General features: G+C 38.5%; 2 protein-coding genes across 4 annotated transcripts; one reads left to right on the plus strand and one right to left on the minus strand.

Annotated features, from left to right (window-relative positions):
- On the minus strand, positions 1-20,506 carry USP16 (ubiquitin specific peptidase 16). Of its 3 annotated transcripts, none has more exons than XM_068689735.1 (18): positions 20,369-20,506; positions 17,599-17,697; positions 15,757-15,935; positions 14,968-15,071; positions 12,475-12,578; positions 10,788-10,966; positions 9,720-9,812; positions 8,981-9,111; positions 8,512-8,599; positions 6,618-6,696; positions 5,655-5,746; positions 4,798-4,854; positions 3,841-4,011; positions 2,760-3,414; positions 1,944-2,038; positions 882-968; positions 425-581; positions 1-313 (listed from the first exon to the last, which is right to left on the minus strand). In XM_068689735.1, exons 2-18 carry the CDS (start codon positions 17,657-17,659, stop codon positions 189-191), a joined length of 2,457 nt encoding a protein of 818 aa, XP_068545836.1. In that variant the 5' UTR covers positions 17,660-17,697; positions 20,369-20,506; the 3' UTR covers positions 1-188. The 3 variants fall into 3 exon arrangements, with proteins under 3 accessions (XP_068545836.1, XP_068545817.1, XP_068545827.1); XM_068689716.1 differs by having other exon boundaries at positions 10,788-10,969; XM_068689726.1 differs by lacking the exon at positions 20,369-20,506 and adding an exon at positions 19,991-20,108 and having other exon boundaries at positions 10,788-10,969.
- Positions 20,346-23,863, plus strand: RWDD2B (RWD domain containing 2B). Its single transcript, XM_068689770.1, has 5 exons — positions 20,346-20,480; positions 20,845-21,063; positions 21,179-21,246; positions 21,893-22,258; positions 22,974-23,863. The coding sequence occupies exons 2-5, from the start codon at positions 20,857-20,859 to the stop codon at positions 23,209-23,211; spliced, it is 879 nt and encodes a 292-aa protein (XP_068545871.1). The 5' UTR covers positions 20,346-20,480; positions 20,845-20,856; the 3' UTR covers positions 23,212-23,863.
- Positions 23,864-23,887: the final 24 nt, after the last annotated feature.

The raw sequence follows: 23,887 nt of genomic DNA on the forward strand, positions 1-23,887 counted from the left end.
TGTAATTTTGAAAAAAGACTTTTATTTAAAAGTAGTGAAAACATTGGAAAAAGTATAAGTTAACCATTTGTCAGTGTGTTTAAGAAGCAAAGTATATTCTTGTAGTTAGCCCCAACATGTTAACATGATTTGCAAGTTCCTGCCTTCTTTCAGGCTGTTTAAGATGGATGCAAGAAGGTTTCTCTGATTTAGAGCAGTCGCTCATAGAACAGGAGATAGGCTTGTGAACTCAGCACTTTTGATAGAGACACAGCTTGTACATGGGTATCACTGATGTGGAACCACTGTCCTTTTACTGGTTCAGTTTCTAAAGCTGTCAAAGTAAGAATTTAGGAGATAAAGTTATTACTAGGAACTGAAGTACTTAATCCTGTTACTGTTTGGCAGTAAGAAGTAATTTGTAAAAATACTTGTAATTATTTACCTTCAGGAGATTGTCCTTTAAGGACAAGATCAGACAGATGTTTGTTCATATTTCTCATTTTAGCATAAGCAGTGTAGTGCCCAGACCTCATTGTTCCACTGTGCTCAACAACTCCATAGAGAGAGTATAATACTTTTGTACTCCCTTCGGCCACATTCTGTAAAAGTGAAAGTTATGGTACATGTATGTCAGTCAGGGACTGGATTCTAAACAGGCTAGAAAGTAAACACTTCTATTTGTTTGCCAGTGAAAGGGAAGTTGTCATTACAGGTCCATGCAAGGTGCTACAACTGTAATCAATGGAAATACACTGAGAGGCTCAAGTACAAATTGCACTTCCAATTTGTATTAGCACACAATAACGTGATGAGCATTCTACACAGATTCTGCTAAGCAGCTTAACTGTGAAAGCATATTAAAACATGGGAAAGGAAAATTTGACTGTTTTTCCACTTACTTTACATTTAACTGTGCAGAAAGGAGCCAAGTCAATCACTTCTGGAAACTTGATATGCCTGTTAACCTTCCGTAGATTAAATCCAGCCTTAAACAGACAGGAAGGAGAGGAAAAATCCATAATGTTAAGTGTAGCACATTAAAACCATCAGGTACTATGTACTCATGTAACTATGAAGAGATCTCTTGCTTTTTGGACACTGTAGCATGCCTGATGATCTAATTTTAGATTGCCAAAACTGACAAAACTCCTACTCTCACCTTATTCAAATAATCTTCCAGTAACAAACTGGAAAAGCAAAGTAAGAGATGACAAATATTTTTTCCTTAGTTGTATGAGTCTCTTGAAATATCCTACACATTTCATTTTCTCTGTGGAATGCTTTTCATCTGCTAAGTTACCTCCCTTATTTATTTATTTTAAGCATTTCAGTCAAAATACTTAATGGCTTTAAACTGAGAAAAGGCAATGCTGTCTCCTAATCCTATTTATTTTCTATCTTTCTTCTTGAAAAGTTAAAGCCCTAAATTTAAAGTTTTTCAAGAATTTGAGGAAAAAGGTAAGTCACGTCACTTTGGTGTCTATAAATAAGACTTCAGTTGTATTGTTTTCCATTCAACTGGCCTTTTTGTTAATTCATTTAGTAAGGAATCCTATTCTATCTGTATGGAAATGCAAGAGTTAGGAATGGATGTAGATGCAGGAAACAATGCTAACATACTACTTAATACAGTAAGTAGTAACCTCAGTGAAGGAACACATTTCAAGTAAGCTCCCAAAAAGTGTTGCCTCAATTATTAATAGAACATTTTTTTTTCCCCCTGGAAATGAACGCCCCAGTCCCTACCAATCACAAAAAGAAAACACAAAAACCTACCAAACAAAAACAACCCTGCACACAACTACCTCCCAAATGCTGAGGAAAAAAAAATAAAAAAAATAAAAAGCAGGCTTATAGGAAAATGGAAACGTGCTAACGTTAGATTTAAGTTAAGCTATATGCATATATATATACTGGACACACACTTTTTTTTTTTTTTTTAATAACAACCTGTTTGTTACCTGTTGAAATCTTTTTAAGTGAAGAGTTAAAATTGGAGGAGCAAGAGAGATTAGCATTTGCTTTTTGGCATTAGTATAAACATACTTCTTTTCACCTGTAGAACAGAAAAACCATCAATTAATATCTAAAGAAATGTTACATCACTAATTTATTTTCACTATTTATACTGTTACAATGTCATCCGCTATAGTGAATGAGAAACTGAACATTCCCCTTTAACACGAACTGTGAAACTGCCATCCTGCAGCTCCCATGTCACAAAAGTAGCTGCTCACATCACGTCTAAGCAGCATCAGCAAAAGCAGGATGAATTCTCACATGCTCTTTACAACTCAGAAACTGCATGTAGCTTTCTTCCACTGGTCTTCTGAGCAAACATCAACATGATTTCCCTATGACTGTTACAAGAGAAGTTTCATATTTGAGAAAGGAACAGAAGTCATCTGGTAAATAACCACTCTCTACATTCATCCACAAAATGAATTTCTAGATTGCAATGACCGCGCTACCCCAAAACCCAAACCAAACCCACTCCTCTCTGACCATTCTTCTGTTCTAGTCATTATTCTGTACACAAGCTTGTGAGCCCATTATTCTGCTCAATTAAGAATTTGTATTAGCCTGTGTAGAAGAGGTTCTCACAACCTGCACAATAAATACTGTTCTACTGATACATGCTAAGTTTGAAGTTACATAAATACTGTTTTAGGAACAGCCCCATCAACCACCCAAGCACTATATAGTAATCGGCTCTCATATGGGTTCCTAAATTTGTTAAAAAAAAAAAAAAAAAAAAAAAAGATAATTTATCATACTTTTCATGTTCTTTGGTCCACAATGTCTCTGCGTACATACATCACATAGTAGTTTATTCTTCTCACTAAGTTTCTCATTATGGGTAAATTGATACAAACAGTGATGTATTGAACCTTCTTCTGGGTTCAGGTCTTCCCTGTTTGCAAGAGTACAAAATGCCATTTCGGGATCTTCCGTCAGTACTTCACAAGTTTGAAGGTCATTTAAGATGCTCATATCCGATTCAACATTATCATTCAAGTGTATTTTTGAGAAGTCAGTAGCAAGCCCTTCCTCATCTTCATTTTCATCATCCTCATCTTTCAAAGATAGGTTGTCAAGGCCATTGACAAGCTTCACAGGAGAATCTAAAGCTTCTGTAGGGAGATCCATGAGAGACTCCTTTTCTGCACACTCTTGTTCTGGTTTTCCTGTATTTTCAAGCATATTCTGAACTTCTCTTTCAGTTCCCTCTATACTTAAGTCTTCGTGAGTTAAGCAGTGATCTTTGCAGTCATTTGATGACTCCTCTTCTTGCTTCACATCAGGAGTTTCAGAGTTAATATCTGCCTCTCTTTCCTGGTTATATTCTGCATCTTTTTCTGACTGTTCAGTAGCACAGATATCTGCCAATTGAAGTACTTTTCCTTGGAGCTTCTGCAGGCGGCGCTGGCTCTGCAAATTGGTAGATAGAACGTATAAGCATATAAAAAGTTTCAATGATATTAAGCATTTCCAGCCATTTCTTTATCAAATTATTTGTTGTATGTCATAGGTGTCAAAGGGGGAAGTTATCTATGATTTCATAACCTGAGGTCATCAGTTTAACTAACATTGAATTTACCCTTGCTCAGATATAGCCCCCACTACACCTCTGAATATTATCTTATTCCTTTCATGGCAACTATTATCAGAGCATGTAACTTCTTCATAGCTATGACATACATACAACTGATCGTCATGGTTGTGCATTTGACAGAGGAAAAATTCTAAGCCATCCCCTCCTCCTCTGTCTCAACTGAGGAAGCAAAAAGAATTTATTTTTTTACCATAAGTTGCAAGTGCTTTATTAATATAAGTAAAATGTTTATCAAAACCAACCTTGGCTTGTTTTTTGGCCAGTTTCTTTGTTTTTTTCTGAAGGTGCTTACTTGTACCAAGGGGCTCATCTCTCTGTTTAATATAACAGCCATCATTTTTATCCTCTTCTTCACCTTCAGATTCCTTCTCTTTGTTTTTTTTAGCATTTCTCTCATTTGTATTTTTTGTTTTCTACACACAAATAAAAAAACAAATAATAATTAAAAAAAACACAACCACAGAAATAGATATGTTACTGTCCTGAATAACAACATAGAATTTCAGAGAAAACTTCAGGGATGTTATCTGAGTTTTCAGCTCAAAATACAACATTTCACTGACTGTAACGTATGCCTAACACCATAATGCCCAAAAGGGTCATCTCACTCCAGAAGGAGTCCACGTGAAACAGTATCAAAAAGTATGCCTATCAAGGCTGAATTCTGAACATATAAAAAGACATTTATCTGTTAGAGGCAAAGGTAATTAATTAAATTCACTGAGGAATAGTATTTCATTCAAGTGCAGACATTTTCAGTTGAACTGTGCGCCGTATAATTTGTAGTACTGTCCTTTATTTGCTTCTGTTAAAGCAGAATTTGTTCATTGCAGATGACATGAACCCTTTAGTTGAGGGGATTTTATTTCAAAAAGCATTCCTTAGTTCTTGTGTGAGCAGTGCTACATGGCAAATCTGACATACTATATATGCAGATTGCCAGTATGAAACCCAGAGAAATCAATTTTTTGAGTGTCAGTTTTTGAGATCAATCATGTAAACCAAAACAGATCAACTTACATGAATAACTCTCCTGAAAATCTTATTTTCTACCTTTTGGGGACAAATTTATTATTTTAACTTCTGAAACGCACATTTAGAAAGCTGCATACATTAATTCCCTCCTGATTATAGAATAAAGGTAGTTTTATTTGCTTATATGAAAACAAGTCAGAAATAAAACACGTACAGTTTCTTACCTGATCATCTGGTACAGGAAGTGACAAATCAAGGAAAGATTCATGGACCAAGGACACCTTTAAATGAACATTAAACAGTCCAATTTAATTTTTTGGAATTGGCTGGCTTGCTGTCAATAGGCTTATCTGTATGTATCTTCGTTTGCATTCAAAGCATTCTTCTACTTGTGCGTACAAATGTAAAACAAAGCTGTTGGTAAATGTAGATAACTACTCATGACCAAAATCTACCAGTCACGTTACTCCAGAAGTAAGAAATGGTTTCCCAAGTTTTGGTTTTCTTGTAGCCTAGCACATGGGAACCCAATTTAGTGCCTATGGGATTGATTCTGTGATCAACTGGGATATTCATCTAGCCCACTCACTAATATCTGTAATTAGTTTGTTCTCAGGATGCATTATCCCTGCAGTGCCTTCTTCCTTATTTATTTCCTCACAACCCCACAATCATTCCCATGTGAAAAATTGAGACCTAATAGTCTGAGGGAAAAAGAGAGTTACCAGCAGCATTCTGCTTAAACAGAACAATTCATCCACTCTACAGTTGGCACCACTGGAAGGTGTTCACCAGGAATCTGAGTAATTTTTTTTTTGGCAGAGGCAGATTGCTAATGCTGCTGCCCTCTTTTTTATGGAACTCTTTTGAAAGGAACTGGAAGATTTTCTTCCCTTATGCTATAAAGGAAGATTCCAGCCAAACCATGCCCCTCTTCAAAAAGCATGTAGCTAGTCAACTCAGAAACATTAACTGAAGCAACTCTCTCTAACTGCAGTTATTTCTACAAATAGTTACTCTGGAGTTCTGTGGATTACATAAAAACATGCTCTTGGGTATTTAAGGCAGGCAGTTTACTTACTGTTCTGCATTCCTCACACATAATCGTACTGGTTAATTCTCCACCAAAGATTCGATCTATGAAACTTTTCATTCCCTTTTTCTTCTCATATTCTGAAAATTGACAAAGTATATAGTAAAGTTAGTAATATTGCGTATAATATATAATTTAATGATAACATACCAAATTAAAAATGCAGTATGTAAAACATACATAGCATGTGTCAGTGCCTGTTCTAGTTTACTTAGGAAGTACAGCAAGATTCTTAATTTAAGATCCTTTTATATATTAAAGGTATGGGTGTGAAAACACATTTACAGAAGACACTTTGACTGAACTGACAACTTCACTGCTTTCTGAAGTCAAATGCATTTTTTATTTTCTTAGAACTACTATATCCCAGTAGGAGTTCCTGTTTTCTCCCCGGATTTAACTCAGACAACTGTCTGAAGCTAATTTCCTCAAGTTATCTCTCCCGTGTAGCACATACTCTGCACTTAAACTTGCTCTTCATCTTCTAACCCAAGTCATGTTGAAAAGTTTAAACATTCTTCTGTTCAGTGTTGTGTGTTTTTTTTTTTAACAGCAATAAAAATCCAACAAACTTGTTTTTGACAGCACTGATGAGTAATAATGAGCTATAAGGATGGAGCAAGTCATTACATTCATGTGCTAATATCTTAACTTCTTTCATAGTATTTGAATAATTAAAAACTACCCAAACATCTTTTAATGTATAATGACTGTAGAATCAACTCTCTTTTACTCTTATTATAAAAGATATGCCACTGAAGTCAGTAAAACCTTTAAACAGAATATTTAACATTTACAAGCCTTATGTTCTAGATACATACATATTCAAGATGTAGCATAAATCTGCTTATTAAATATGTATCTTTTAGTCATAACTGTTACCACTAGTTTGCCTACTTGAATGAAAAGAAAAATGTACAGTTATCACATCATCACTGACACGTATTTTACCTTTAATTTTTGTTTTCAGTTCTTCTTCATTTTGTTTGTTAGAATCGGTCAGGGCCTTCAGTATTCCAACACTTACTCGCTGAAATTTTCAGAACAAATTGACATTGCACAATTTCTTAAACTAATTCAGTTAGCTTTACAAAATGATTCACATGGAGAAAGAAAATCTTTAGTAATTAAGAAAATCAATACAAACAACACAACTGCCTACAAAGATGCAACAGTTCTCACGTTTTGATATTAAAAAAAAGCCAACCAATCAATAAATACACCATAATATTACAATTAGTATTTAAGAAATATTTTAACATCTTTATGTTAAAAGACTTCCAACATCTTTGTTGTCAGCATGGACAGTGGGATGAAGTGTAACCTCGGCAAGTTTACTGATGACACCAAGCTGTGTGGTACAGTCGACACGCAGGAGGGAAGGGACGCCAGCCAGAGGGATCTGCACAGGCTTGAGAGGTGGGCACGTGAGAACCTCACGAGGTTCAACAAGGCCAAATGCAAAGTCCTGCATCTGGGCTGGGGCAATCCCAAGCACAAACACAGGCTGGGTGAAGAATGGATTGGAAGCAGCCCTGAGAAGGGCTTGGGGATTCTGGTGGATGAGAAGCTTGACGTGAGCCAGCAATGTGCACTTGCAGCCCAGAAAGCCAACTGTATTCTAAGTATCCATCAAAAGCCAGCAGGGAGGGGGAGGTTATTCTCCTCTCCTCTGCTCTGCTCATATGAGACCCCACCTGGAGCACTGTGGTTCATCCCTGGGGCCCCAACAGAAGAAGGACATGGACCTGTTACAATGAGTCCAGAGGAGGGCCATGAGGATAATCAGAGAACTGGAGCTCCTCTCCTGTGAAGACAGGCTGAGGGAGCTGGGCATGTTCAGCCTGCAGAAGAGAAGGCTCTAGGGAGACCTTACAGCAACCTTCCTAAAGGGGGCCTACAGGAAAGCTGGGGAAGGACTCTTGATCAGGGAGTGCAGATACTCTTGATCAGGGACTGCAGTGATAGGACAAGGAGTAATGGATTTAAACTACAAAAAATAAAGTTTATATAAGATATTAGGAAGTTCTTTACTATGAGGGTGGGTGGTGAGGCATTGGACCAGGTTGCCCAGAAAAGGTAAGGTCTCCCCAGAGCCTTCTCTCTGTGAATCCCTGGAAGTATTCAACACCTGCTTGGATGGGGCTTTGGGCAACCTGGTGTGGTGGGAGGTGTCCAGGCCCATAGCAAGGGGCAGGGATGAAATACTTCTCAAAATTAGATCTGGACAATTAAAAAAAAAAAAAAAAAAACACAAACAAGAACACCATGGGATTCCCACAAGTGTTCTTTCAGACTTTTCAGAAATGAACACAAAAGGATGTGATTTAGGATGACTGCACATGCTCCAACTTATTATTTCTGTAGTTTTGGACAAGTCAATCTACTTCCTGAAGGTCAACAGACATTTATATGAAAAATGTAAAATCAACCAAAGACCCTTTAGAACAAAACTGAACCTTTATACATGATTTTACTAGAAGAACATAGAGAATAGCCAGTATATTGCTTTCCAGAAACGCAGAAAACACCATTGCTTTTGAAACTTACACAACAAGGGCAATCTTTAAGAGATACAGGCCAAGAACAAATTTCTTTCTTTGAATATTCTTTTGTAAAATTAAAATCACAATACTTGTGGTTGCTCCTTTGCAACTGTACTACTCAGAGGTTGTCACATGCTACACTTCCGTTGTAATATGCTGCAAGTGCTTATGGGCAGCACAAAGCACTCTACAAGGGGTTGACTTGTCTGAGAAAGAATGCTTTTTCTCCCCTCAGATGGGGAGAAAGTCTTGGTCTGGGGTAGGAGGAAAGGTATAGGCAAGTGTGGAATTACACTCACTTGGATTTCTTCTGCTCTCATGCCATCAAGTAAGTAACGAAGCAATTCTTGACTGTCTTGCTGCTGATAACCTTTAAATCGTATTGCTCTGTTAATTGAAGTGTAAATTGATAAATGAAAAGCATAATTGACCTTAGAGATAGACAAAGTAAAAAACAATTCATTCCAAACATACAGAAACATAGTCTCAAGCATTCATGTATACAAGAACAACAAATGTAGTACACTAGTTTCTAAAAATGTAAGGCTAGACAATCTGAGCATATCGCTGGGTATCTTTCATTTTACTTCTATTCACTTATATTTTGGCTCTTTATCCTTTTTTTTTTCCAAAACTTTTTACTTATTATGGAAATTTTACATGCTGTGATGTGAGATCAAGAAAAAGAAGAAAACTGACCTTTGTTTAAACAACTAACATTTTTTTTTTTCCATACTCACTATACCATGCAATTATACAGATACTCACTTTTTACAAACCTGAGCAAAAAGTTCCTTAGGGGTAACCACCCCTTTCTTTGTCTCTTGCATTTCTGTCAGGAACTGATGCATGGCTAACGTCAAAGGACCTGGCGGATCTAGTTTTATTAGCTGAGGTTCCTGTTTTAAACAAAAGCAATAGAATTGTTTGGCCTTAATTTGATGGCAGATCCTTCTAGAATTAAGTTTTTCCTTGTCTGAAATTCCAAACTGACTAAATTCCAAAATTGCAGTATGTTAAACTAACAAAAAACAAACAAGAAATGGTTTCTCATCACACAATATCAAAGCACTGGGCTAAGAGTCCCTACCTATTTCTTGCTTAATTGCAACTCTGTATTTCTTGCTTTTAGTCAGGAAAATTCTACAATTTCTTAGAATGCACAACCCTTCTTTCCCAGCCAAATCTCTATTGTAATGATACATGCATTATTTAAGTTAGTGCTGAAGACATCCTCTAGTTTCCTATGTTGCATTTAGACAAATTACACTATCAAAAGTTACGTATTTTCATCACTTTAGAACTGAAAGGGCACTACTGACTTCAGTAGTAGGTCTATTAAATTCAATGGTGAAATTCCCACCAATTTTACATTTTAAACACTAACAACGTAAAACATTTTAAGTTAAACAGCTTTAAAATACAGAGTATTGTTTGTTTCTTTAACAGAATCGGGAAAAAAAAAAAAAACAAAAAAAAACCACTATGGAGGCTGAAGCTTATATACCATAGATAATTCAGGTGACTCAATTTTAACTGTCGTGTCAGGCATTTTAGCTTCTTTGAGCAGCTCCCTCAGGACTGGAGTTTGTGATAAGTTCTGTAGAAGAAAAAAGACAGACAAAGGATTGGTAGCCAGGGAACAAGACGATGGGCAAAGGAGCTCCATTTGCCATGAAATTTGTGGCAACCAGATTAACGGCAAGTTATTTTCGCCAAACAGGACTAGAACGGTAACTTCTACCATGGACACAACTTTGGAAATTCTAACAATGCTTAACAGCTAAAGATAAATTACATAGAGCTGACAGGACTTGCAACTATCCTCTTTGTGTATTACTTTAGGTTGCAGAAACCCTAAACGTACTACTATCTGGTTTTAAGTCAAAAGGTAAAAGGTAACTATTTCCTTGGTTTAAAACATGTTAACAAGTAAAAATGAATTGTATTTAGTAAAACCTGCAAGTACAATGGGTAAAAATTTTTACAAAAGTAAAATTTGCTCAAGTAAAGCTTCAGTATCAAGAATGCATTTGCTGAATGAATACATACAGAAAAAGGAAGCTCATTTTATCCAAACAATTCTTGACTCACATCCAAGACACACAAGATGGCAATGCAATATGCTCATGCAGTTAATATTGACCTCTATTTGATTTTCCTGTTGCTGAGAGAGAGTATTTTGTTTCAGTAAACACCCATAGTCTTCGGTTATTAATCTCGCACATTCTAAGAGGTCGATGAGGGTGATGAACCAGACTGTATTTTTATTTTTTTTACTAAATTAGGAAGTTGGCATGCTTAATCTCTATAAAGAAAAGATGCTGTCCCTCAAAGACGAGGCAATTGGTTACATCTTCACTTAGTGCAAGTCTGAACCTGCAGCTCCATTCCTTCATACTGTTCTGGGCCAACACACTATTTTTAAAACGAACCCATCATTCTTGGCAGATAAAAATCATATTTGAGTTGTGCCACTGTACAGTAAAGAAGGCGCTTTTTTTTTTGCATTTTTTTTTGTAACTCCTTTCTTGTTCTACTAAATTATTTTTAAAAGCAGCAGTAACTACTGTACCTGCATCACTGCATTAAAGAAACACGTATTCCCCAGGTTACTAAGTCCTTTAACAGTCACTTCTGAGTTAGTATTTGAAGGAGAATTCTCTTCTTTGAGAGAGACTTCTTTTTCTTGCTCATTTCTGTTGTCTTTTTCTACCTTTTTATTTCCAAAGTCTTTATTCTCTTGCTGTTTTTCTGCTGGAACAATCGAACAGACATATATTAACCCAGAAACAAGGAACGGGATAGGAAAAAGTTGTTACAGGCAGCAGCAATCTATAATGTTTAAAATTTAAACATAATAAAATTAATTCTGTAATTGTATAGCTGCAACACTACTGGTTTAATTTCTTAACTCCTAACACTTAGTCTAAAACAAGCAAACAAACATTTGAAGCCATTCCAGAGCAGCATAGAATTTAAACATGACACTTAGTTCGCAAGCCATTAACGCCAACAATTTCTGAAACTCAGCATGTGTTATTTAAGATTTCATTCTTGTTGCACCATCCTCTATGTTAGGGGTTTCTACAATAACCAATAAGATGACATCTGAGATAATACCCCTCTTGACATGGCCTTATTGTCTGAAATTAAACACGCAGGTTTCCCACTGACAAAGAACTCTGATGAGAGTACATTCATCTAAATAGATGAAACTGGGAGGTCCATGCTCTTCAAGACATTAGATATTTACCCCTTATTAACTTGTTGTACAGCTCAAAAATTCAATGACCTGTTAACAAAACCATAAATGAACTCTAGGTAGTTTTCAGAGTAACACCTGTAGTGGTTCTACCAGTTTAACAGTTTAGCCTTGATAATCTTTCCAATGTACAGGGCTGTGAGCCAAGATTGACTTAAGACAATGTAGTAACAGCTCAGAGAAAACAAGGAGAATGGGCAATGCAATCTTTGCAGATGAACAAGAAAACAGCTGGAAAACCTGAAACAGACAACTGCATCCAGGTATTCATCAGCACTCTTGTTCAAATCTAAGAAAAAAAAATATCGTGGCAACCAATTTAAGCTCAAATTTTAAATGTAGAGAAACCACCTCTTTGGTAAAGACTGATGAAACGCACCCAAAGATTCTGATTCCTTGTGGTAAATCAGCTGATTCCTGAAAAAAGTACTCAGAGATGACTACTGAGCATTGGTGGATTACGTGTGATCTGTTTTCCAAAGAGCCTAAATTTTGGTAGCCTTGAGTTAAGGTATTTTGATATGCAAATACTTCCAAGTATTCCAGTGGAAGTGCCTTGTAGAGAGAGAGAGTTTTACAGACCACAGCATGCTGTGGAAACTATGGGAGTTGTTTAATGACAATTTAATGTTTTTCCTCAAATCTCAAGAAAGGCTGAGCAATATGGATGAATAAATATGACACTCCTGAATACTGAGAGTCAATTCCTAACTCACTGAACAGACAAATGTCATACTTATTTTTTTTCTCCTCTCATTCCTGTATTTCTGGTTTCTAAAAGATATGGGTACACTAAACAAAGTCCTGGTCAGATTAAGTGGGCTAGGATGTTATGATTTCAGAACTCTGACAAAGAAAAACATAAAGGAATAAATTTGCTTTTTAATGGACCATAAAGTGTTCCAGAAACTAATTATTGTACATTCTTGATTTACAGAACTGTCTGCTGCATTAAAGGGACTTTCTGACTTACTGTCTATATACTATAGTCACTTACCTGAACGTGATGAGTCATGACAAACTTGTTTTTTAACATATTCCACCGTCTGGCCCAACCGTGTTGAAGTACTATATGGAACTTCATTATCACATATGTAGCACCTGTATCAGCCCACCCACCCCCAAAAGAGAAAAACAATTAGTTCTATTTTTTTCTATTTCAATTCCTCAACTATTTACTTGTTTGATGAAATTTATTACACAAAGTTATAAAATTGCAAGGTTTGTTTTGTGTGTGTGGTTTTCTGTTTTCTTTAGATTTTGAATTCTTACAGAAGTGTTCGATTTACTTCTCATTAAGAAAGTAAGTTAAAAATTATCTTCATTGAACAATTTTAGTGATTGAAAGTGATGACCTGCAAACATAAATTAGACCCTTAAAAGATGTTCTTACAAACCTATGCTACATGCAAAAGTAGCTGGGCAAAGTTTGCCTACATAAAGAAACTGAGTTATCAGCCCCATAGGAAACTATTTGCCAATTTTATAGCATGGAAAAAAAAAATCTGTTTATTCTAGCCAACAAAGTGTTCACTATATTTAAACTGGAAAAGAGTGCTCCATTAGTCCTGAATGCCTTTTTTAAAGTTTTATTTTGCTCTTTTGTTGCAGATATAAACCTGTTAATCTTTTTACAGAGAAAGAAAACAGATGGTTAGACCACTAATTTGTTTTAAACAAAATTGTGAGAGAAGCTGAGGTAATAAAGGCTTGAGTAAGAGTTAAATTCTGCCAGAACGCATACAGCATAAGGAGAGTTGTATGTACCAATTTTGTAGTTTTGCACAATCAACTCTTTGAAGAGGTCACAAAAGGTTTTGAAGAGAACACAAATACTTCTGCACTTTGAAACACATCAATTACAGTTATTAGGCACAAATGCATTTAGCAGATCTCAGGATTACCTTAAGTCAGACTAGTTTCCGATCTTAAAAACAGCAGAAGTCTGCAGTAAATTGCTTTCCTGTATCTCTAGCATCCTCAGTATTTGCTGAGAATATTCCAGCTTTTTCATGTCTCAATGAGAGAAAAACAAAACAAAACAAAAACTGGCACTACCTGTAGAATCCTTGAGTACGTATTTATTCTTTTTTTTTTTTTTTTTAATAATTAACAAGACTGACATTCTTGCTCCTGGAGTAACATACAATAGTTACTTCCATGGGCAATTTTTAAACAAAATAAATAAAAAAAATAGTTGAAAGTTGAAAGATTAAAAGACTTGAAATTATCAAGAGATTGATAATGATGCCTGTTTGACCAATGGGTGAAAGGCATACTGAAAACGTAGCACTTGTAACCCCAAAATAGCATAACTTAATGAATTACTAGAACTCTCCTCTTTCTTTCCATGCTCAAAACCATTTCTTTAGCAGTTTACAGGTATTATTCAAGTACAATTTCAATCATGTATGCACGCACACTGCAGACATTTACTCATACATTTGTAGAATTAATAAATTCTGATTAAAACTGCTTTTGCGTACTAATCCCAGGGTGAAATATAGTTCTGGATTGTAGTACTGATTTATAACAATAATTTACACCCCATATACCATCCTGTGAATAACCTCTTGGACAAATCTGTACAAATGAAAAATTGTAGAAGGAAGCAAAATACCTTGCTTAAATAACTTCCTCTCATTCACAAGTAAGTTGATTTAAAAACTAGAGATTTTAGAACTGAGAAAATGAAGTGTTTAGAACCCAGATTTTTAATGCTGATTTAAAAATCACAAAAATAAACTAATTCATTAGCAATATGTATTTCTAGCTATGTCCATTTCTGTTCTAGAGTACAATGGAAACACTAGTCATCACACATATGTGCGATACATTATCTCTTTACTCGATCACGTTATATAAAATGAACAAACGGTAGGTTTAGAAAGAGGTGAATTTAAGCAAAATCAAAACTATGTCAGATACAATATTTCTGCATGGCACCATTTAGAATATTAAGGTTCTCCCTTCCATAATAACACTATTTCTTTTAAGAGAAGGAAATACTACCAGGGAGATAGAATTTATATTGACAGATCCACTGGCACCTTGTAATTCTACAGATGTGCTTCTTAACTATACCTATGGTATGAAGAGGTCATAATTACTGAGGAAAAAAAATGAATCAATTTTTTCATTAAGCGTGCATCAGGAAAGAGTTTCCCCCGAGGGCAAAAGTCAAGATTTAGAGCGACATAACATGCTTCCATTTGTCAGTAATCTGATCAAGCAAAAGCAGTAAAATACTAAACCAACATTATTTACTACTTGGTCAATTCCAGGTTCAATTATGAAAGTTTTCTAGTTACAATTTTTACAGAAGAGTAATATTTATTCAGCAGATCTTAACAAAGACTGCTGGGATTTTTGTGTGTGGAATGATTTATATACATTTCTAGAGTTAACTCCCAGAAATCACATAGAAAACACAAATTATATCCCAACCTCTGTTGCCTTCTATGTGTTAACTGTTGCCTGACAAACTCACCACACACTCCAGTTGTCCAAACTGAGAACCAAACAATGGGGGTCTGATCTTGGCGTTGTGTAATGCTTTAAAGCATGCTGTTCTGGAGAATTTCTGCCACAGCCCTATAATGTTGATAACCAGAAGTGTCACAAAATCCAGTTGACTATCAATGAAACATATATAGTCAGTGTATAAAGTATTTAAATGAAAACTGTTTAATTATGTTCAATTAATTAGAATAAATAGATGGCTCTATTTCAAGACAGTTATTTCTGCAGAGAGAAAAGTACCTCACTGGGTGCAAAATAACCATAAAGTCGCCTGAGCACTGAAAATCTAATTTACAAATTTCACTTTGAACCGCTTGAAGAATGCAACAGGAAAAAAAAAAAAAAAACAACAAAAATAAAACCTCTTCAGCATGCAGTTCTAACTTTAATAAAATAGTATTAGCACAAGATAATATGGGAAAATAAAAAATTAGGAGCATTAACAGAAATTAATATTTTCTTAGAGAAATAATTTGGACTTTCTAGGAAAGTAAGCCTCAAGACTGTATTTTCGCCTTAAGTCTGCTAAATGCCTTTGTGCCAAGCTTCTAAATACTGCATTTCTAAGTACTTCACTTGCAATTCAGAGCTGACATTTTTCATAACACTAAAGTATATCAAATCATTCATGTAACACCACCTTTAAAATAACAGTAATAAAAAAGTTGTAACAGTTTAGCAGTTTTAACTCTGTTGCTCTGCTATATCAGGAGGCACTGGAAAATATGAATAGAAATAACAAGAAAACAAGAGATACCCTGTGGCCACATTTTAGACATAACCATATGGAAGGGCTTTCGTCTGTCTCCTCCTCAGAATTCTCTTGTGTCTTATTGTCTGCCTTGCAGTCCTGGCAAACGTGCCATTCCACGTTCACAAGGGCCTTTTTCAGATGACCTTGTTCCAGTCCTTTACGAATATGCCTGCACGTAGGTTCTACAAAATAAAAAGCACAAGAATGCTCTAGGTATCGTAACAAATGTAGACGTGTCTATGCTTCAAAGACATAAGCTGAAAACCAGAATCTATGATGACCTTTAGCAAAAACACCAGAAAACTTTTCAGAAAAATATTTTGTTCCAACACCTCTGAGGGAGCAACCACAGCCCCCTGCTATGGTTTGCAGTCTCCAAGGCAGCTCCCAGCTACCTACAGAAGTGGAGATTATGTTTCCAGCTGAGCTGTCTCTGTGAAATTATGCTGCAGACTATGGTAGAAAAGAATAGCAGAATCACCCTATCGATATCGCTATCACTTTGCATTACAATCTTACACCCTACTTAGGACTGCATCTTCTGGGCCTGCACCTATTTAAATGAACTCTGCTGAGAATAGATATTTGCTGCTAAGAGAAAATACCAGAAGTTTATTTTTAATTTTCCTTGTTTTCATTTTCTGTTGGTTACACTGACACTTGAGAATGAAGAAAAGCCATCTGTAAGCTTAAGTCCTATGCTGAGAAATCAAGAGTGACAGACAACAGACATGGCAAGCTGATTGAGGTTCTTCAAAACAACTAATGAGGAACATATTTTAAAGACTTCTGATTTTTTTTTAAATACAGCGCAGGTTTAGATGTTTATTATCAGCAGCCTACCATTCTTCACTATTTGCAGTTACAAATGTCTACATTTCCAAATACAAGGTCAAATATCTGACAGTATGAATAGTTACCTCAAAGTCAAGAAGCGCAGAGTAAAGAAACCCATGCTATTAGGAAAGCATCATGTGTACTTAGTATGTTAAAATCATATTTTTGTCAAACTTTTATTGAGAAGAATTACTTAGTTGTTTATGTATTTCAACAGTCTTAAGCCTTAGGTCTACAGAGGTGTTTTTATTGATTAAACAGAGACAGCATAACAGCTCTGTCTTTGTTGAGGACTGTATGCACAACTACAGCCTTGACATGCTAAACTTTTCTTCACGTGAGCTAAAACAAGTGTAAGTTTTGTACCTACAGTTCCGTTTCTGACCAAGCATACAGGATTTTATCTCAGTACAAACACCAGCCGGTAAGAGCCAAATGCAGATATTTAGATGCATTATTTAAGCTGTTAAAAACAAACAAAACCCACAGGCTTCAACTTCAACACTGTTTCTTAAACAAAGGTTTATATCTTGGCTGCTACTCTACAGTGCAGTTACAATACTTTCCATTTCCAGCTTTACAGGACTTTATCAGGGTAAGCTAGCCTGTTATTAGCCAAAGAAGTGATAGGGCATCAGCAGTTGCATCATAACTGATTTTTTTTCTGGAGAAAGATGAGGAACAGTCATAGCAGACCATTTGTCTTTTTGACACAGAAGCTAACACAAGACCAGGACAAAAAGACCTAAGAACAAGATAACATCTGAGTAATAGTTTCCAAGGCCTTATTATTATTTTATAACATACTTACAAAAGCAGCAACACTAAAGATTCTTAAAGGACTTCATTTATATGAACCCACACTCTATAACCACATCAAAGCCAGTGAAGCTACCTAGTGTAAAGGTATTCTAATATCAAAGACTTCACAAGCCTTCTTTGAGGTCAGAACAAAGATCTATTTTTTTTTTCCCTGTCGGACTACAAGACTTCTCTGAAGAAACATACCCAACATATCCAGAGACTCATCAGACTGTGCAGTTTTGCCTTTGGTGCGTTTCTTTCCCATATTTGCAGCCCTTGATTTTCTTTAAATAGAAGAAAGACCTAGCAAGGAAAAATAGGAAATTGGAAATTACATTTTGGTTTGACTTAATAATTGCTAAACAATAAATTATTTCCATGGCTGAGATGGCCCTTGAAATGAATTAACTTGTTTGACATTTTCAAAAGAAATTAAGTTAATTATACTTTAACATGAAGCAACTGTAACTGTGGTAGAGACAAGATGCCAGTGTGAATTACAAAAAAAAAAAAAAAGTGTTAAGACCTTAAATCAAAAGCAACCACCTTGTTCCTCTTGTGCACTAAGTTATATATCGAAAATCCTATATAATTTTAAGACTAACTAAAAACAGAGGGATTTTAGGAAATGGAATTGGGTTTGTCCTTATTAAATCTTCAAGTTTTTTTCTTGCATTTACAATCTTTCGGTTTTCTTTACTGAAAATTCCTTCAATCTTTTTAAAAGCCTGACGCATGAGAGTACTCTTAACACATTTAAAAATCCAAAACCAATGTGAGTTCCAAATTATAAGTTTCCTTTTTTTCAGGAAAATTTATCATTGCCTTCCCACCATAACTAGCAAATATGGGGGCTGGTATTTGGTATGACTGTAAACCTTTCTAGACAAGAGTGACATTTGAACAGAGCCCTAGGCCAAGTGATTCCCTTCAAAAACTTGGCTACTACACACACAGCAGGATATTCCACCCCCCACCTCCACCCTGGTGAGGCCCCACTTGGAGTCCTGCATCCAGGCCTGGGGCCCCCAGCACAAGAAGGATGTGGATCCTATTAGAATGGATCCGGAGGAGGGCCACGAAGATGATCAAAGGGCTGGAACACCTCTCCTGTGAGGACAGTTTAAGAGAGCTGGGGCTGTTCAGCCTGGAGAAGAGAAAGCTCTAGGGTAACCTTATGGCATGTATAGTGGCCTTCCAGTCTAGCAGCCTCCTCCCTAAAGAAGGCCTACAGGAAAGCTGGGGAGGAGCTCATTGCTATGGAGTATAGCAACAGAATGAAGGGTAACGGTTTTAAACTAAAAAAGGGTAAATTTAGATGAGATATAAGGAAGAAATTCTGTACCATGAGGGTGCTGAGGCACTGGCACAGGCTGCCCGGAGAAGCTGTAGATGCCCCATCCCTACAAGTGTTCAACACCTGCTTGGATGGGGCTTTGGGCAATCTGGTCTAGTGGGAGGTGTCCCTGCCCATAGCAGGGGGGGTTGGAATGAGATGATCTTTTAGGTACCTTTCAACCCAAACCATTCTGTGATTTTTATCTTTTAGTCTGCATTCTTTAAGGCTCTGTGGCTTACTTCACAAATATTAAAATTGGCATTTGTAGTACACTGAGAACATGAAACCTAGAAAGGTTCAAAATTGAGTGTGTGCAGTTTTATGCAGCCTTTGCAGACCTGCCTAACGCTGTTCTCCACCCCTCAAGTCAGCTTCATGTAAATGTGTCAGCACGCCACTTAATCTGACTTGTAACATCCATCCTTTCAAAACCACTTCTTACCTTGAACTCAGCACCACACCTGCCCCAGCTAAACAGCTGCCTGCTTGGAGCTGTCACAGCCAAAAACTGAAGCCAGCCCATGGGGATCAAAGAGCAAGTAAGCCTGTGAGAATTTAGACATGATACCCACAAAGAGCTTTTCGTAGGAAGAACCTTTTCAGAAGCGTGCTTTTAGAAGAGGTGACCCAGTTAAATGACAGCCAGGCAGCCACTTCAGTAGAAGTAACACCTTTTACAACTGAGCATTCAATTTGTTTGGAAAGAGAAATGACAGCTCATCCAATAAACTCCCACTACAGCCTGTCATTCCACACAAGCTACAAAACTCAATCTTTTACAAGCAACTCTAAAGCATTAATCACAGAATGGCTTGGGTTGGAAGGGACATTAAAGATCATCGAGTTACAACCCCCTGACATGGGCAGGGACACCTCCCACCAGACCAGGTTGCCCAAAGCCCCATCCAGCTTGGCCTTGAGCACCTCCAGGGATGGGGCACCCACAGCTTCTCTGGGCAGCCTCTGCCAGTGCGTCACCGCCCTGAGTGAATGATTTCCTCCTAACCTCTAATCCAAATCTCCCCTCTTTTAGTTTAAAACCATTCCCCCTCGTCTTGTCATTAACAGATTGATCAGAGCCGCTCTCCATCTCTTTCAAAAGCCCCCTTTAAGTACAGAAAGGTTGCCAAGAGGTCCGCCCGGAGCCTTCTCTCTTGCATGCTGCCCAGCCCCAGCCCCCGGCCCCCCCGAGCAGCGCGGCAGGGCAGCACCAGCACTCGGCGCGGTTCACTTCACCCACGCCGCGTGAGGACAGACCCGTCCGACAGGCTCCTCTCCAGCCTCTTCCACTAAAACCAGCCCACGCAGGGGGCAGCACGGCAGGGCTTTAATTTCGCTCCCAATTCCATGTCCAGCAGCGCGCACCCTGACGCCTCCCCCCCCCCCCCGCCCGCCCACGTGCTGCCCGGTCCCGCCGCGCAGCCTGCCCCGCCCCGCCCGCTTCCGATTGGCTCCCACCCTCCTCAGCGCCTTAACTGACAGGCGCCGCAGCCAATAGAAAAAGCCGCCCCCCCCCCCCAAGCCGTGAGGCGGCCCGGCCGTGAGCGGAGCGCTGCGGAAGCGAGCCGAGGGGGAGCGGCTGCGCCGGGGGAAGCTCCGCGGGCACGGCCGGGCTCGGCGCCTCCCGCCCCTCACCTGCTGCCGGCGCGGCGGTGCGGGCAGCCGGGCGGCGCATGGCGGCTGGGGGAGGCCCGGCTCCTTCACCTCAGCGCCGGGCAACGGTCACCGGCTGCCGCGCCTACTTCCGGTGCGCTGCATGCTGGGAGCGCGAGGGAACGGCGGGGCGGAGGGGATAGGCGGGGAATGGGCAGCGCATGCGCGGAGGCGGCGGGTGAAGCGGGGAGGCGGGGCCGTAAGGGGGCGGGGAAAGTGGGCGGAATAGGCGGCGCATGCGCAGTTGCGGGCGGTGAAGCTGCGGCGCCCTGAGCATGGAGGCGGTGCTGGAGGGGGAGGGGGCGGGTTAATGGCGGGGCGTAATGGCGGCGCCCCGAGCTGCCGCCCTGATCCCGAGCCTTCGACGCCCCCCGGTGGGGTTAGGAGTAGGTGCACGGTGAGCTCTTTCCCGTGGTAAAGCCGCTCTTCTCGCCCCCTGCTTTCTCTTTCTCGCTTAGGAAGCCGCAGGAATGGGCAGCCGCGAGGAAGCCGAGGTGCAGGTGTCGGAGCTGGAGCTGCTCTCCAGCATGTTTCCCCGCCGGGAGGAGTTCCTCGTCACCGACCCGCTGGCTCTGGCAGAGCTGCAGCTCGCCGCCGCAAGCGAGGCCGCGGAGATGCCCTCCTCGAAAGTCCAGTTCACCCTCAACGTAAAGCCCGAGGGCCCCGGTGCCTCGATGGTATCGTAAAGATGTTCGTCTGGGTGCTTTGGGGGTTGGGTTTTTAATTCTCATCCTAAAAATATCATTGGGGCGTTTTAGGGTTTCCTCCAACCTAACATTTCATCGTTTTTAGGCGGAATTCTCTATGGTCTGTGCTTTACCGTTTAAATATCCAACTGTTCCACCAGAAATTACGGTGAGGTATGTTATGAAAGTATACAGATATAATACCCAAATCAGTCTTTTTTGGTTAGTTTGTTGTTAAATTAAGCCAGAAGGACAATGATGCTGAAAAAAAACCTACAAGGGTATGATTTCTTCCGTTGCTTCAGAAATAACTGAGAAAAAAGTGAAAAGCGAAGAGTGCCATCTTCTGTACAAAGGGGTCAGATGTAGCTGTTGTTCCCAGGTTTGATGCTCAAGAAGTCTGGTGTCCATTCTGACAAGGCTTAACACTACTTAAAAGAGTAACAAGTTACCCAGTGGTCTTATTCTTCCCTTGTCAAAATGCTGTTACTCTCTGGCTATTTTTCAGGGAACTTTTCTTTTTAAAGAGGTACTTTCTATCATTCTACATTATATAAAGTTAGTTCAGTCACCAGGCTTACTTCTTATGTACCTTTGTCTTGATTCTCATGTACAGATTGGTAGTACTATATGCGTACTCATAAGGTAGCACAACGAATATTATGTATGATCTTTGCGTAGCTAATTTGACTTAAGTATCAACAGTAAGTGCATGTGGCCTGATTTTTTTTTTTTGGCAGCTTGAAGTAAACTGTTTGAATAACACAATATATCATAAACATATTACATCTACACTTTTTTCTTTTTTTGTTTTTTTTAGGTCACCATTATTAAGCCGCTCTCAGCAGATTCAGCTGAACTCAGATCTAAAAACATATTTAATGCAAAACTGCAGTGGTGAGCCTTGCATGTTGAGTGCAAGAGAATGGGTTAAAGACCATGCATCTGCTTACGTTGACAGAGAGCTTTCATCCTCCTCAGTGACGACATCAAATGCCTCGCAGTCAGAGGATGTCATTTTCACTAGATTGTGGATCTACAGTCACCACATTTACAACAAGCAAAAAAGAAAGAATATTATTGAATGGGCGAAGGAGCTCTCTCTGTCAGGGTTTTCTATGCCAGGGAAACCAGGAGTTGTTTGTGTAGAAGGTCTACAAAGTAACTGTGAAGAGTTCTGGTCAAGGTTAGTTTTCCTTTACACTTAAATGCCGTTAGTAGTTTAATGTTGTGTTTTTATGTGTTGTGTATGCGGCCAGAAGGCGGGATGCTCAACCACCTTCCAGCCTTCAAAGGTCTGCAAAGAAGTTTTTTTTTTAATCATAATGTTTTTGCAACTCAGAATAGCCACTGTACTGTTTGATACAGCAGTCAGAGTTACTAATTCTTGCACATTTATTTCTGTTCTATCTTCCTCTTTATGTCAGTGGTATAGCCATGGACTACAATAACCCAAGCTTCTTGGATATTTGTGTTTATATTGCCTTACATTCATATTTTATTCTACTCACATCATTTATGTTACTATGTGGTGGAAACTAACTAAGCATTACTGTTTGATTGTAACAGCTAAGAGAGTGTGACAATGCATGATGAGAACATGAGAATTAGTACAGGCAAGGCAGAAATGAAGAATGAAATTGAAATTGTATCTTCATCAATTATTTTGTGACCAAAAAGCATTAATGTTTTTGACAGAGATAAAATGAAACAAGCTGCTGTTTATGGGAATATTTGAAATGTGGGTAGCATTCCTGTGACCAGCTAGGGAACCATTATCTCTGTCCAGAAATTTGTGTACAAATTAAATGTATTGATTTTGTGATAATAGCTATTTCATAGTATTTGCTAAAACAGTCTGTGTTTTATGGATAGATTTGTAGTTCTCTGCTTGCTTTCAGAGTAAGAAGACTAACGTGGAAAAGAATACTAATTCGGCACAGAGAAGATGTTTCTTTGGAAGGTGGAGGACATGCTGAGATCCAGAAGCAAAGAAAGTTTTCCACTTTGGAAGAAAAATGTTTTGATGCGCATGGTCCCAGAGGAAATCATATGGATTTGGGGCAGCTATATCAATTTTTAGAACAAAAAGGATGTGCAGACATTTTTCAAATGTACTTTGGGGTTGAAGGGCATTAGGTTACCATAGGTGCAAGTGACTACATTTGTAAGTTAATCCTCATAACAGATTCCTTAGCTGTTCTGCAGCTGTTGATCAGAGAAGGAATTACTATCTTTGCTTGATACGACGAATCCAGTTTTCTACGAAAACAAATATTCAGTTCGATCTGAGTAATGAAAGTGACTGAATGAATGCTTTATTGCAAGGCCTGATTTTAAAGGAATTTAGGGGACGTAGCTAATTACAAGGAATGAAAATAAGTTTGATAACCTGCTGGGCAGAGCTACAGAACATGGGGTTTTAGGGAATGAGTAAATGAATAGGAATTGAGAAAAATGAAGTGTGGACATCTGAGGAGAGGAAATGTGATGTTTACATGACATGTTTACATACACTACATGAAGACTTTGGTAACAATCTTTTATTGTTCTTTCTATATTAAGTGATGAGGTTAATACGTTTTATATAAAAATGAAACAGGAGCACCTCATTCATGCAAATAGGATGCGGTGGGACGCCTTCTCTAAGTAAGGCACGAGACTTTTTTGTAGGTGAGCGTGTGTACGGGTGAGGGATGCTGCCGTGTACCCACTACCTCTATCTGCTCATGGGGGGGGGGGCTCCCTGGAGGTGCCCTCCAGCATAATAAAGAGTACCCCGCTGCCTTCAGCACCGTGCTGTGTTATTGTTTTT

This window comes from Anas acuta, chromosome 1, assembly GCF_963932015.1.
Source record: "Anas acuta chromosome 1, bAnaAcu1.1, whole genome shotgun sequence".
In the NCBI taxonomy this organism is placed as follows: Eukaryota; Metazoa; Chordata; class Aves; order Anseriformes; family Anatidae; genus Anas; species Anas acuta.

Bases quoted from the DNA above. Each gene is read 5' to 3' on its own strand.
- RWDD2B (XM_068689770.1), top strand. From the start codon at position 20,857: ATGGGCAGCCGCGAGGAAGCCGAGGTGCAGGTGTCGGAGCTGGAGCTG. The intron at 21,064-21,178 runs GTATCGTAAAGA...CATCGTTTTTAG, and splicing joins AGGGCCCCGGTGCCTCGATG to GCGGAATTCTCTATGGTCTG. The intron at 21,247-21,892 runs GTATGTTATGAA...TGTTTTTTTTAG, and splicing joins CCACCAGAAATTACGGTGAG to GTCACCATTATTAAGCCGCT.
- USP16 (XM_068689716.1), bottom strand. From the start codon at position 17,659: ATGGGAAAGAAACGCACCAAAGGCAAAACTGCACAGTCTGATGAGTCT. The intron at 2,039-2,759 runs GTATGATAAATT...TCTGTTCTACAG, and splicing joins TGGACCAAAGAACATGAAAA to GTGAAAAGAAGTATGTTTAT. The intron at 314-424 runs GTAAATAATTAC...TTACTTTGACAG, and splicing joins TAAAGGACAATCTCCTGAAG to CTTTAGAAACTGAACCAGTA.